The sequence below is a fragment of the Phacochoerus africanus genome, chromosome 5, assembly GCF_016906955.1.
Source record: "Phacochoerus africanus isolate WHEZ1 chromosome 5, ROS_Pafr_v1, whole genome shotgun sequence".
Classification (NCBI taxonomy): Eukaryota; Metazoa; Chordata; class Mammalia; order Artiodactyla; family Suidae; genus Phacochoerus; species Phacochoerus africanus.
In genome coordinates, this window is record NC_062548.1 from 49,087,036 (window position 1) to 49,100,980 (window position 13,945).

General features: G+C 49.9%; 1 protein-coding gene across 1 annotated transcript in view; it reads right to left on the reverse strand.

The window, feature by feature from the left end:
• ACOXL (acyl-CoA oxidase like) overlaps positions 1–13,945 on the reverse strand; it is a 362,457-nt gene that overhangs the window by 45,107 nt on the left and 303,405 nt on the right. The window contains 1 exon segment of the mRNA XM_047781208.1: positions 8,822–8,892. Within this exon segment, the coding sequence (XP_047637164.1) occupies positions 8,822–8,892 (71 nt within the window).

The window sequence follows — 13,945 nt, forward strand, 5'->3', positions numbered from 1 at the left end:
CATATATAAGTTCATTTGTGACAACTTTTCAGAGTCCGAATATAAGCTGTATCACGTGATAGTTACCGTTCTCTGTCTGGCTTACTTCCAGGACCAGGCTTGCAGGACTGAGAAACTGCCAAGGGTGATGCTCACCACACTTAGGGAAGTTCGCTGCTGTTCTGAACACTGGATTTCTCCTTTCCATCTGGTTCTCCACTTAGATATTGATTTAGATGTTTGATAAAGAAGTGTCAAGGGCAGAGCAGGTGTAATGTTCCATATACCACTACATCCATCCACATGCTTCTCTTAGGTCATCAGGCACGTTCTACATCTGAGGCCATTTGGCCTGGAAAGCCACTGGTCCAGTTCCCCTGAGAGGAGAGCTTTGTGAAGCAGTTGGGTGAAGTACAGACTCTCAGATAGCAAAGCACGTCCTCTTGCTACACGACAGGAAATTCCTCTGCCTTTTTCCTCCTAATCCCCCACCCCTAGCCTCACTCTCATCTCTGGCCCCTGGCCTGGAGACAATGATCGCAGAACAATTCTAAAGCAACTGTGAGCTGATGATGGCCTCTCAGAGACACCAGACTTTGACATTAACCTCTGGAAGTTAGGGTAAGTGCCAAGCCAAAGGAAGCAATCCCAAAGGCTGGAATTTCAAGATAGCTATAGCACATTGGGGAAATGTGTACAGCCAACAGGAATGGAAGCTTCTGGAGCTCTCTCCCCTGAAAAGGCAGCTGTCTGTATCCCCTACTGTAGCATCCAGTTCTAGAGATATGCATCAGTGCACCCAAAACCCTCCATAAATGGAAAACTCAGAACACAGCTTCTCACACTGACCCCATCAGTAAGCACACTGGAACCCACAGAGTTGGTTAAATTCAATTTCCTGCAGAAACACAGAGACTTAGTACAAAAGCCACCTTCTCTAGCAAGCTGAGTTGGGTACCCCAGCTGAGTGCTCTGTTAACACCCCAAATTTCCTCCCTCCCAGCACATGGCCCACTTCAACGTGCTGCTTGTGCAGGTCTCATCTATTAGTCAGGGGGCTGAGGGCCAGGAATAGGTCTCATTGACACTAGAACCCCCAGAATCTAGCACAGTACCTGGCACATAAGAGCCTCTCCTCAGTGTTTCTGAAGAGGGGTTGTGGCAGGTGTGTGCAGACAGTCCACAAAATCACACTTCTATCAACCCATCAGGGAGTCTGGAATTCTACTATTGGGTACTTATTTCTTTGGCTTAAAAAGTTAGTCCTATGCATCAAAGGATGCCTTTCCAAAACTAAAGTCTCCTTAGGAAGGAGGATGTCACAGATTTGTGGGCATTGGTTTAAGATGAGCCCCGAAGAAGCTTGGCATGAGCCAGGCACTTGTGGAGAAAGAATGAATGAAGGGAAGGAGGCCCTTCAGGGCCTCCAGGGCCCAGAGGTTCAGGAATGAGAGAAAATCACCTATGGCTGGAACACTACACCTGAAACTTGACTTCTATGTCACTTGGAGCTCTTTCCCCTTATTAAATCCACATTGAAAAAAACAAACCCTGAAACATAGTCTTCAAATGAGTCAGGTGCTAGAAAAACATCACCTGGCCCAGGACGGGTCCTCAGGGGACATGGCAGGACAGCTATGTTAGACTATCATCAGCTGCACGCTTACTTCTTTTTGCGTGGCTCTGGCTTGCACGGGGCAGAGAAGGTAGCAGCAAAAGAATAGGGGAAAAAGACGAGGTTTCACCACTGCGGACCCCGCTGCCACCCTTCACAATCTGGGCTCATGGAATTCAGAGCCGGGACTGACTCTTCGTCCTGGACTGGGTTTGGAAATGCAATCAAACACCAGATAAGAACTCTTGTCTTCTGTGTGGGAGGCATGAGTCCATGACCAGCCCCAGGTGCCTGAGCTGGGGCTGCTAGCATGCATGGGGCACACACAGGATGTTTGCGCCTGCTTCCTGCTCCGGGGCCCAAGCCACTCTCAGAGGCAAGGGGCCACAGTGGGGTCCTCAGGTAGGAAAAGGGCCACCTGAGGTAAGCAGGACATCGCAGTTTTCCCTGCCCTGGGTGAGAAGAGCTTGCAATTAACTTTGGGCCACTGCGTTTGGCGCTTAAACCAACTACCACCTACACAGGTTGAGAAAAGGAAGAAAGAGCAGTTAAAATGCAGGAAAGAGGGAAAAACCCCACCTCGCCCACTTGACAGGCTCCAACTGCCACTGCCAGCCGCCTGGGAGGTGGGGACAGTCCCGTCAACGCCTGGCCCCAAGGCTGGGGTTGCCGTGGCGAGCACCCCGTCAGAGCTGGAGCAGCAGGGGCCTTCTCCAAAGCACAAAGGCAGACAAAGGCCTTGCAAGGGTGCTCTCTGGCCCTTCCAGAATCAGGAGGCTGCTCCCCAGGCTGAGCCACACGGAGGGAGTGGGCAGGGTGAGGATAACTGTGGGAGAAATGAAGCAGAAAGAAATCTCTGTGACAATGACAATTTAAGAGACACTAGATAACCAGCTTGCTGGGTGTTTCTAAACCTTTGAGGGGAGGTGAATCAGTGGAGCAGTCATGTGGAAAATTCCCTTTCTCCCCAAGACACCGCCACTCCCATGCTAAGGTAAAGTCATCTTTTTCTCGTGAAAACCTTCCTTGCTAACAGGCCAGGATTCTATCGGGCTCAGAGAAGAGGCCAGTTTCTGGGAAGAAGTTGTATTTTGTAAACTTGGGGGGCTGAAGGATTGGCCTGTGTCATTCACTTGGGGACTTTGCGTTTCAAGAAAGACTCATGTGTGTCCAATTTTCTAGAACATCATTAGCTGGAGAAAAAGCCGATCTGGCCAGACCACAGTGGTGAAGGGGCATGTGGGAGGGACGCCTGGCATTTTTCCTTCCATATCTGCCAGGCTCGGTTTCCCCTAAGCATTCTGGGGCGGCGTGAATACTTGGCAGTGGCTGACAAGCAACACTAAGGAAGCTTCCAGCAGCACTCCAGCCCTGCAGGCCTCCAGTCAGTGGAGCCTTCCTGGCAAATTGCTTCTACACGTTTTCTTGACCTGGGCCTCAGCACCCCCAAACTGTGCCATCCCCTCTGATGGGCCCTGCATGTGCCAGATGGGCAAACAGCAGATCCGCAAACTGCACTGCCTGTGTCCTCAGACCAAGGTACCATCCGCCTTGCCTCAGAGTCCGCCCTTCTGCCAATCAAACAGAGAACAGCTGGAACATCACTGCTACTACTGGTGCCCCAGCCCCGTCAAAGGGCTGCACCTTAGGGGAGCAGAAATTCAAGACGGTTCTATGTATTTTCTTTTTCTTTTCTGTTTTTGGCCTCCCCAAGGCCTGTGGAGTTCCTGGGCCAGGGATCAGATCCAAGCCACAGTTGCAACCCAAGCTGTAGCTGTGGCAATGCCAGATCCTTAACCCATCGTGCCGGGCTGGGAATCGAACCTGCGTCCCAGGGCTCCCAAAATACTGCCAATCCTGCCGGGCCATGAGAACTCTGGCTCTATGTATTTTCGAGCAGGCAGCTTGGTTCTTGTTACCAGTTTATACAGTTGAAGTGGTATGATATCGGATCTCAACTAAAAAAAGGCTGGCCTTGACCTTCACGCTGGTGCCTCCAGCCAGAGCCCTTAGGCAGAGCAGCCCAGCCAGACCTAAGGGGGGAGCTGCCTTGCGGGGATCGTTCCAGGCACCTGCTCAGCACCCCTGGAGTGGAGAAGCCTCACTCTGAGCCAACCCTCCACTTACAGCAGGTCAGCAAAAGCTCCTTCCAGCAGCTCCTGTGACCTGGCCGGGGGAAGCAGCACGGACCAGGAAGGCCACTTTCTCCAGAGCATCCTCCTTGCTTTCCAAGGAGGTAGGGAAAGCTGGCAGGTGATGGCCTCAGGATGTTTCAGTCATGTCGGACCCCTGCTGGGCTGCTACCTCACACCCAGACTGGAAATGGCTACTGCCAAGTGTGTAAGGCACTCCCAGGAGAACAGAGTGAGGAATTGTGATCATTTATATTTGATTTAGAAAATGAGGGTTCAAATGCAGATTGGCACTGGGAGGCCAATTTCCATCACTGAAAAGAGGGCCCAGGAAGTCCCCCTGGTGGCTCAGCGGGTTAAGGGTTTGATGTTGCCACTGAAGTCACTTGGCTCACTGCCGTGGTGTAGGTTTGATCCTTGGCCCTGGAACTTGTGCATGCCAAGAGCACAGCCAAATAGAAAAAAAAAAAAAAAAAAAGAAGTCCCAGTTTTTAATAAGAGACAGTCCTGGGAGGTTGGGAGTGGGGAGGGCAGAGAATATCTGGACTAAAAAAAAAAAAAGCTCGCTAGGCAAGGCAGAGCCATTTGATTGAAGAAAGGACTGGGGACTTGATTCAAAAATAGGTTAACCAATGCCTGGGTTTGCCTGGGACAGTCATGGTTTATGCCTGTCATCCAAGCTTCATGTTCAATGGTGCTCCCCTTCGCTCTCAAAAGAAAGTCCAGATTCTGCCATCTCCCTGTTCCCAAAGATAAAGAGAGTTATGACTGGAAACTGATCCAGAGAGGGACAGAAGGACATGGGGTCCCAGAAGGTTCATTTGGCTGAGCCTGAAGGAGAGAGACCAGGAGCAGAGGACCAGGGCGATTCATTCACAAGTTTAGAATTGCAGGTTTGTTGGTGATATCCAGGCACAGTCACAGAGTGTGGATGCTGGATGGGTCTTTGGAGCAATCTAATTCCCTTCCTCTTTTACCAGAAGTGGACACTGGGCTCAAAAAGATCAAAGTGACCTGCCCAAGGTCACATGCTGGATCCGGCAGAGTGAAGACCAGACTTGCCCCGGGTGGCCCACGCCCAGGTGCTCTGTTCTGGGACAGAGGGCAAAAGTGACTCTGAAAGATGCTGCAGAGGGAACAGAGGCACTGGATCTGGGGTGGCAGCCGCAGGATAGAGCCACAGATTGTGGTTGATGAGGGAGGACAGAGATGGGGGAGGTTCAGACCTGCTGAGTGAATTTGAATGTGCGGCTGGGGTTCTGGTTAGATCCAGAGCCATGGCGGCGTGGGGGGTGTGGGTGGGGCAGAGGCGTTCATGGGCTCTCCAGGGTAGTGACGGCAGAAACTTTAGAGTTAACTGGCAAGTGGAAATAAGAACAAGTGAAGAAACAGGTTAAGCGTTGAGGATGGAAAGTGAATGGGGTCATAAGTCATGTATGGACCCTAAATCTCTCCTGTGGCTCAAATCGTCGTGAAATCTCCAAGAGGCAAACCTCAAGGATGGCTGTCCTACCCCTTGGCATCCCTCTCCTAGCCTTTTACCAAGGCTGCAATGGTGGGAAAGTCCTTGGTCATTGACAGCCTTGACCTCTACTTGGTATTTGAGGAAACTGAGTCACTGAGAAGCCAGCTCCCTCCTGCCTTAAAGGACTTCAGCAAATGAGGTGTAATTCACGATGAGGCACAAGGGTGACTGCACGCCAGCCACAACAGTACACCCGTGGTTTCGTCAGTCTTACCTCCCGTGTGACTCTGATGAGGCCGAGGCGGTGGATTGTCTGTGAATCTGCTCATCTGAGCGGAGTCCTAGGAGGAAGCCCAGCCTGAGGGTCCAGAGCATTGGCCTGGTGGCCCCAAGTTCTACTGCCCGATGACTAACGGTGCCGTAGTGGGAAGCCACGTCCCCTCCCTGCCCTGCTCTTCTGGGTTGTCACCTGAAGGTTATGGCCTCTGCCATCTCCAAAGCCTCACACTCCGTCTATGTTCCCAAGGGTATCAGACTTCAGCTGGACCACTGTGTGTTCATCTTTTCATTTTCCCTGCAGGCCATGTCTAGAGTGCCTGCACAGGTCAAAATGAAGTATCTGTCCTCGGGTCTCAGTTATCTGGGACCCTGTACAGATGCAATGGTATGCATGCAAAATATCATTTTATTTTGTTTTTAGGGCCAACCTCGAAGCATAAAGAAATTCCCAGGCTAGGGGTCTAATCAGAGCTGCAGCTGCTGGCCTTTGCCACAGCCACAGCAACATTGAATCCAAGCTGCATCTGCAACCTACACCACAGCTTGTAGCAATGCCGGATCCTTAACTCACTGAGCGAGGCCAGGGATCAAACCCACAACCTCATGGACAGTAGTTGGTTTCTTAATCCACTGAGCCATAATGAGAACTCTCAAAATATCATTTTAAAAAACATATTCAGAGTTCCCATTATGGCTCAGCAGGTTAAGAACCATGGGAGGATGTGAGATCAATCCCTGGCCTCGCTCAGTGGGTTAAGGATCTGGTGTTGCCACAAAGTGTGGCATAGGTCACAGATACAGCTTGGATCCCATGTTGCCGTAGCTGTGCTGTAGGCTTTAGCTGCAGCTCCAATGCAACCCCTAGCCTGGGAACTTCCATATGCCACAGGTGCAGCCATACAATAAACAAACAAACAAACATGTTCGATTTGGACCTGCATTTTGTTTTGCCTGCAACAGTTTTTCACTCAACCAGGTGGAGTTAAATATTTAAGTTGGCTGCAGAGAACCTATGGAGTGGGCTCACCCAAGTAAACATGAACTTGACCACAGGCTGACAGTAGTCAAAACGATCTACTGTCACCCTGAGCAAGTTCCCCTGCAGAACAATCTACAAAATTTCTGCATGCCATTATCACACCCACATGGTGCTCTCTGATATGTGACATGAGGAAACCTCAATCTCCTGAAAACAAAATCATTAAACAGTCTCAGTCTATAAGAACAGAGCACACGTTTTTGTTCAGTGAAACTTCTTTGATGGTGCTGGGTTCAAATACCTGCAAATATTGAGAGAACACCCACAGACATAGCCCTCGGTTACGACAGTCACACAGTCTGCAGGGACCAACTGGGAAAAGGTAAAACATTGAATGTCACTAGAGATCATTCCAGGACCCTGTGGGCTGTCTTAACCCTCTTCAACCCCAGGTTGTCAGTTGCTAACCAAATGTTCAGCCTGGTGCAGGAGGAGCATCGGAAGGGAGGCGAGAATGTATGAGGAGGAGGAGGAGGAGGCTTTCGGGGGTGGGGGGGGTGGCACTCGCTCTCTCTCTCTTTCTATGGACATGACAAGAGAGGCTGTGGTATTCCAAGCTGTGGCGACCACAGGGACAACTAGAAGCAGGACTTTAGTCTGGTGTCCTGGCTCTGGGCTCCGGGCTCCGCCCTTCATGCATAGATAAGGTCCACATGGAGCTCACCAGCAGGACCAAGTCGCAATGGGAGAGAGATGAGAGACAGACAGGAGGAGAAGAACAAGAGAGAAGCGAGGAGGAGGAGATGGACAGAATAGGAAGAAAGGGTCAGAGGCCAGAACTTTTTTTTTCTTTTTATGGTCATACCTGCAGCACATGGAAGTTCCCAGCCTAGGTGTTGAATGGGAGCTGTAGCGGCCAGCCTATGACATGGCCACGGCAACGAGGGATCTGAGCTGCCTCTGTGACCTACACCACAGCTTGCGGTGACTCTGGATCCTTAACCCTTCCATCAAGGCCAGAGATGGAACCTGCATCCTCACGGACACTTTGTCAGGTTCTTAACCCGCTGAGCCACAACAGGAATTCCCAAAGGCTAGACTCTTGACTAAATCAAGAGGTTAAGAGTCTAGGGTGCAAGAGTTTCTCCAAGGTTACAGCAACACAGCCTGTCCCTGGAAGGAAAGGTCTTTGGGGAGTGGCCCTCAGGCTGGGGAACTGAGAACTGAATGTGGAAAACCTCGAAAAACCAAGAAAAGTTTCTGTGCCTAAATGGATGTCATTCAAGGTCAGGGTATTTGACCCAGGATGCTGGTGTGCCACATCTCCCAGGAGAACCCCACATTTGTTCTCAGGCCTTCTGTATAAAATCAACATCACCGAAAGCTTACCAAAAAAACAAAAACCAAACAAAAAAACAAACAAAAAAAACAGACCGAAAATATCACGTCTTAGGCAAATGAGTTGGAAATCCCTTCTAGTGATGCCCTTTTTTCCCCTCCCACCCATTTCTAAAGTCAGAGGACACCTGGTGTGGTATTTAGGTAAAGAAATGCAATTCCTCATACATGTGGTTTTCTGATGGCACAGAACTGAAATGACATCATGGAAATTGCAGATGCCTCTGGGTCAGTCTAAGTACAGCTTCTAGGGCCACAGCCATTGCTGGAAAAGTGTGAATGTACTTTGGTGAGTTGCTGGTCTCTGCTGCTTTTGGCTGTCAAAGGCCTCAGTTTTCATTAAATGCAGGCAGGCTGCAGGCCAGGCTTTCCCATGCTTTGGGCTCGCCTCAGCGTACCACCAAATGTAGGTTAGCCCACCCCTGTGTTCCCTGGTCCTTTGGAAGGAAAGACAAGAATGGTCACCAAGAAAACAAGAAGGTTGTCTCCCATTCAAGGGCAAGGAGTTGATAACATAATATCCCCTCCCAAAAGGTTTCCACGAACAGTCTCATTGGTGGCATGTTCTCCATGGCGACCAAAGTGGGGATGTGGCAGGACACAGAACATACAGAATCCTTTGTCTTAATTAAAAAGTACAGTGAGAGTCATGGAATTTGGCCAAGCCTCATAAATCCACTACAAGAATCAAGGCTCTGTCACTTAAGCTTAAATAGAACCAACCGAGCCCTCTGGAGAATTAGATTCCCTGCTAGTGGTTGACACCCACTTTTCTGTCACTTGGCTGTGCTCCTCGGACAGCCGCTGTGCTCATTAGCCAGCAACCCTCCTCCCCACCGATGACAACCTTATCCCCGAGGAGCACAGAATTCAAAGATGATAAATTTACTCCTGCTCGTAGCAGTGAAACTCTCCTCCGGGCAATGAAGATGCTGGGGGCCTTTGAGAAATCAGTGCTTTGTGTGATAACATACCTTCTTTAACAAAGCCTGGTCTTCTAGGTCTGGACAGCTGTTCACGGCCAGGAAGAACTGCTCTAAAGTGACTGGAAAGGAAGAAACAGAAAGGGTGAATGATGTCCCTTTGGCCCCCGAGTCCTTCTGTAGGGAGAACATTGTGGTGATAACACAGATGGAGGTGACACCGCCCTGCAGTCTTTCCTTGGTGGTATTCCAAGGGGACAGAGCCTGCCCCCTGAGGTGGGGGGGGCGGGCACAGGGACAACACACAGTGACTTCTCCATTGTCAGCCAGGGGTGATTATCTCAGGGCACACGGCCACTGCCATCAGCAAATCTCCATCCCAAACCACAAGGAGGTCCTAGGTTTAGCCCTGGTACCTTGTGGTTCATCCTGTCCCCCAAGACTACAATGAATGTCCTCCCCCTCTAAGCATTTCTAGTGAACTCCACCTGCCTTGGTAAATTCTGAGATGCTAGATTTTCTTTTCTTTTTCTTTTTTTAATCTTTTTCTAGGGCCACACCCGTGGCACATGGAAGTTCCCAGGCTAGGAGTCTAATTGGAGCCACAGCCTCCAGCCTACGCCAGAGCTACAGGAATGCCAGATTGGAGCTGCGTCTGTGACCTACACCACAGCTCACAGCAACACCAGATCCTTAACCCACTGAGCAAGGCGAGGGATGGAACCTGCAACCTCATGGTTCCTAATTGGGTTTGTTAACCACCGAGCCACGATGGGAACTCCAGAGATGCTAGATTTTCTATCTCAGTTTTCCATTGAGATTCCCACGGCTTTAAGTTTTCTCTTGGGATGAATGACGGGACCCCAGGGTGGATTCAAGAAAATCCTACTAACTCCAGCAAATATTTTAAGTCCTGTTTCTCTACCTGCCTTGCTCCAACAGGATGCTTGAGAAAAATCAGGAAGATGTGCCAAAAATATTTTCATGATCCATTTGAATTGGCTGTGAAAGCTCTAGAAATAGTAAGGCAGAAGATATACATAAATGACACTCCCCTTCCCAATGCTGTCAGCTGTCACTAAAGCCCCTCTCCTGTGAGCACCCTTTTTGTTTGTTTGTGACTTGTTTGTTTTTCAGCCTCATCCATGGCACAGGTAAGTTCCCGGGCCAGGGATCAACCTGAGCCACAGTGGTGAGAATGCATCCCTTTATAGTTTTGCCTTAATAAGCATAAAACCACAATTGCCTTCCATGCCATGCAGGCTGTTTGGACTGTATTGTTTCACTCTAGAAAATGCTCCCATGGTCCCCTGCCACCCTCGGATTTAAATCCACTTCTTTCGACGGGTATTAAGGCTTTCACTGAGTGAATCCATTTAGATGAGATTTCCAGACACAAAGCTTCGGTCACTTTTTACCCATCACAACTCTTCACTGCCGTCTGCAGGGCAGTCTCACCTGCTGTCTGAGCACAACATAGCTTAGCCCTCCCACCCAGCCACTCAAAGCCATGGACACCCCAATTCCCTGGTCCAGCCCGTCTTCCACAAAGCCCACAAAAATGGGGAGAACCACATCCAGCCTCAGCCTCACCACTGAGGGACAGGTTGACTCCGCTATTCTGACCCCAAGGTCTGGATGTCATGTTTACAAATGCAGATATTTTATTTTATTTTATTTATTTAGTCTTTTTAGTCCTTCCTCCACATCATATGGAGGTTCGCAGGCTAGGGGTTGAATCAGAACTATAGCCGCCGTCCTATGCCAAAGCCATAAAATTCAGATATTTTAAAGAGCATTATATCAGTAAACATGAATTTCCAAGAAAGCATTGTCTGGAATGTTTTGGTTTGGTTTGGTTTGGTTTTTTGTTTTCAACATTACCTCTAAAATACAGTTCTTTAGAGAGTTTTCATTAGGACTAAACTATTCTGCAATCTTAACTGTGTCAATTCTATCCTGTGCGGATTATTTCCTCCAAGTCTAAATTTTTACTTTTATTGGATCAAAATGTGCTTGGGATCAATAGAGGGATCAGTATTGCCAGCTTAACATGTATATGTCCATTCCATCATCAACTGGGTGAAGCCAATAATATTGTACATAAAAACTTATTTTTTTTTAAAAAAAAATTGGAAGATTTTTTTTAAGCTAAAAATTGAAACATCGTATTTTGCCCATAAAAGAGGCTGCACAGAAGTTTGCGGCATAAGATAAAAGCCTGAGGTATGCTGAATTTAGAGCCATGCTTTTCCCCCCACCCATTTGGAACACAGCAGCCCACGAAAGACCCTGGAAGCCATAGTCCCCACTCCCCAAACCCTCTCAACAGCTCTCTTTTGGACTTCTGCTGTGACATAATATGGTATGACAAAGTATTGAACCCTGACTGTTGTCTGCGTATGAGTCAAAAAAAAAAAAAAAAATCTACATATTCAGGTGCTTGGTTTCCTCCAGATAATCTTTTAGAAGGTGGCGACTGTATTTGTAAAGATTTCTGCTGTGACCTGGCCTCTTCCTGAGCACAGGCCATGGACACCTAAACGCTGGCTACTGGCCTCCTCACGGGGGTCACCAGATTCTCACCCTCCCCTCCCCACTCTGGGGGGGGCCACATCCATGCGTCTGGCTGGCTGTGCCCTGCACACCACTGTGACATCTTGAGTTGTTCCCAAGACAGGGCACCCTGAGGAGCACGTGCTTCCTGGAACTTACATCTAAGCCAAACCAGCTGACCTCCTCACCCAGGCAACCTTGTCTGAATGTCCCCATTTCGGTGGGAGGGACTGTCATCCGCCAGCCACTGGATCTGAATTTTGTTTGTTTGTTTGTTTGTTTTTGTCTTTTTGCCATTTCTTGGGCCGCTCCCGCGGCATATGGAGGTTCCCAGGCTAGGGGTCGAATCGGAGCTGTAGCCACCGGCCTACGCCAGAGCCACAGCAACGAGGGATCTGAGCCGCGTCTGCAACCTACACCACAGCTCACGGCAACACCGGATCGTTAACCCACTGAGCAAGGGCAGGGACCGAACCCGCAACCTCATGGTTCCTAGTCGGATTCGTTAACCACTGCGCCACGACGGGAACTCCTGGATCTGAATTTTTGATTCTTTACTCCTGCCACCACGTGGCTGACTCTCCTTACCCCTCAGAGACACCCCTTTCCGACAACACAGTGGCTACTCTGACCTCTGCACAGCTTTTCCAAACTGTTCCCTGTCCTTGATGTTCCCTTCCTCTCCTGCCATGATGGGAAACCTGGCACTGCCCTTTGGATTCTCCTCCCCTCCTCCACCTTAGCCCCACTGCCCTGGACAAGCCACCTTCTCCAACAGCTCAACACCTTCAACCAGGGCTCGGTCCTCAGCTCATGTGACCCCCTTCCCCGTGATCCGCTGTCTGTCCCCTTCCCACCTGCTCAGAACCCACCCTCTCCTGGGCCCAGCGGGTGCATGGTCACCTGCACAGGCTTGAGTCAGGGGACCTGACATGACATCCTTACTTTGCCACCCCCAGCCTCATGCAGTTGGCTGCGCTGCTTGGTCAGGGTGTATGCTGGATTTTTCTTAGGTCACACCGTGGTTTTTAGGTGTACGTACTGCTGGTGTCTCTGGAGTGACTCTGCTCCGGAAGACAGCCTGGGTCTTAGCCTGCACTTGGCTCCATGCCTGCCCTGCCCGGCAGGCCTCAAGTTACCTCCCGATCTTTGGAACTGGACCGAAGTGCATCTGCAGGAACCCGGGCTCTCACAGAGGGAGCTTCCCCTTAATTGGGTGTCATGAAGCAAGCACCCCTCACTTCTTTGACACAAACACCCAAAGCCAACCTTGACAACTACAGGCCAAACAGAAGCAGCGTTCACCTGTTCTTAGCTGTTTCCTCTCACTTGGGACATCAGGGTGACATGATGCTTTTGTGCCACAGCACACTTCCCTCCACTCCAATGTCTACCAAGGGAAGAGGGGCAGAAATGTGGCTGGCAGCTCTCGGGACCCAGGTCTGCAGCCTCCCTGCCCTGCTGCCCAACTCCCTGACAACCCTGGGAGCTGGCAACTCACAAGGCCAACATTTCATTCTCCTCTCCCTCCTACCACCTTGACTTAAATAGGAGAAAATACCCTCAAAATGAAAGCAGCTGTGATATCTGCTTTCCTCTCCCCTTGCTGCTGATTCAAGGGGCCGACTGCCTGGGGAGCTGAAGGCAAACAGCCAGATCAGCACCCACCCCCCACCCCCAGCCATGGGTGGCACTGGGGCAGCCCTTCCATAAGAGCCTCATGATGGAATCATCCACCTTCTTCAACGTCAATTGTTTCAATTGCTCCTAAGTGTCCCAGTGCTGCGTGTTTCAGTAAGGGCTGCCAAGGCTGCCTGGTTTAGTACCGTCCAGCCCCCACTGGCTCAGCCTTTCTACCCTGTGTGACAAAAAGATCAACCAGACAGTACAGGGAGAACAAGAGATTTTTAGCCCCACAGGTAGCTTTGAGGCTGGGGAGGGAGGCAACAGGGGTGCATAGGAAAAAATGACCCAATTGAATTTAAAAAAAATGGCGTTTGGGAGGAAAAAAAAAAAAAAAAGGCCAGGATGAAATACATATGCCCCCCTTCAATGGGCTGGTGCATAAATTATGTACAACAGCCAGACCCCCAGCAGCCAACAATCTCTGCAAAGGCAGAAAGGACTTTGCAACTTTTAGGGGGGGAGGTACCTAAAACTCAAGGAAATGCTTCTACCTAGGATGCTGTAATTATGACATGTTGATGCAAAGATGCAAACTGGGGTGGGGGGAGGTGGACCAAATACACAAAGCCCTTGTCCTTTTTGATATACTGCTGGTGAGACTAGGGCACCGGCATTAAGTGAGCAGGCCCTCCTGGCCTGGACAGGCTGTTACGGGCTGCGTTGCTCAGGAATCCAGTCTCAGAAGTGTCTTTTAGCTTTTCTGTCAATCTCTGTGTCTTTTTTTTTTTTTTTTTTTTGTCTCTTTAGGGCTGCACCTGCAGCATATGGAGGTTCCCAGGCTAGGGGATGAATCGGAGCTGTAGCTGCCAGCCTACACCTACAGCCACAGCAACATAGGATCCTTAACCCACTGAGCAAGGCCAGGGAATGAACCTGCATCCTCATGGATGCTAGTCGGGTTCGTTAACCGCTGAGCCACGACAGGAACTCCGT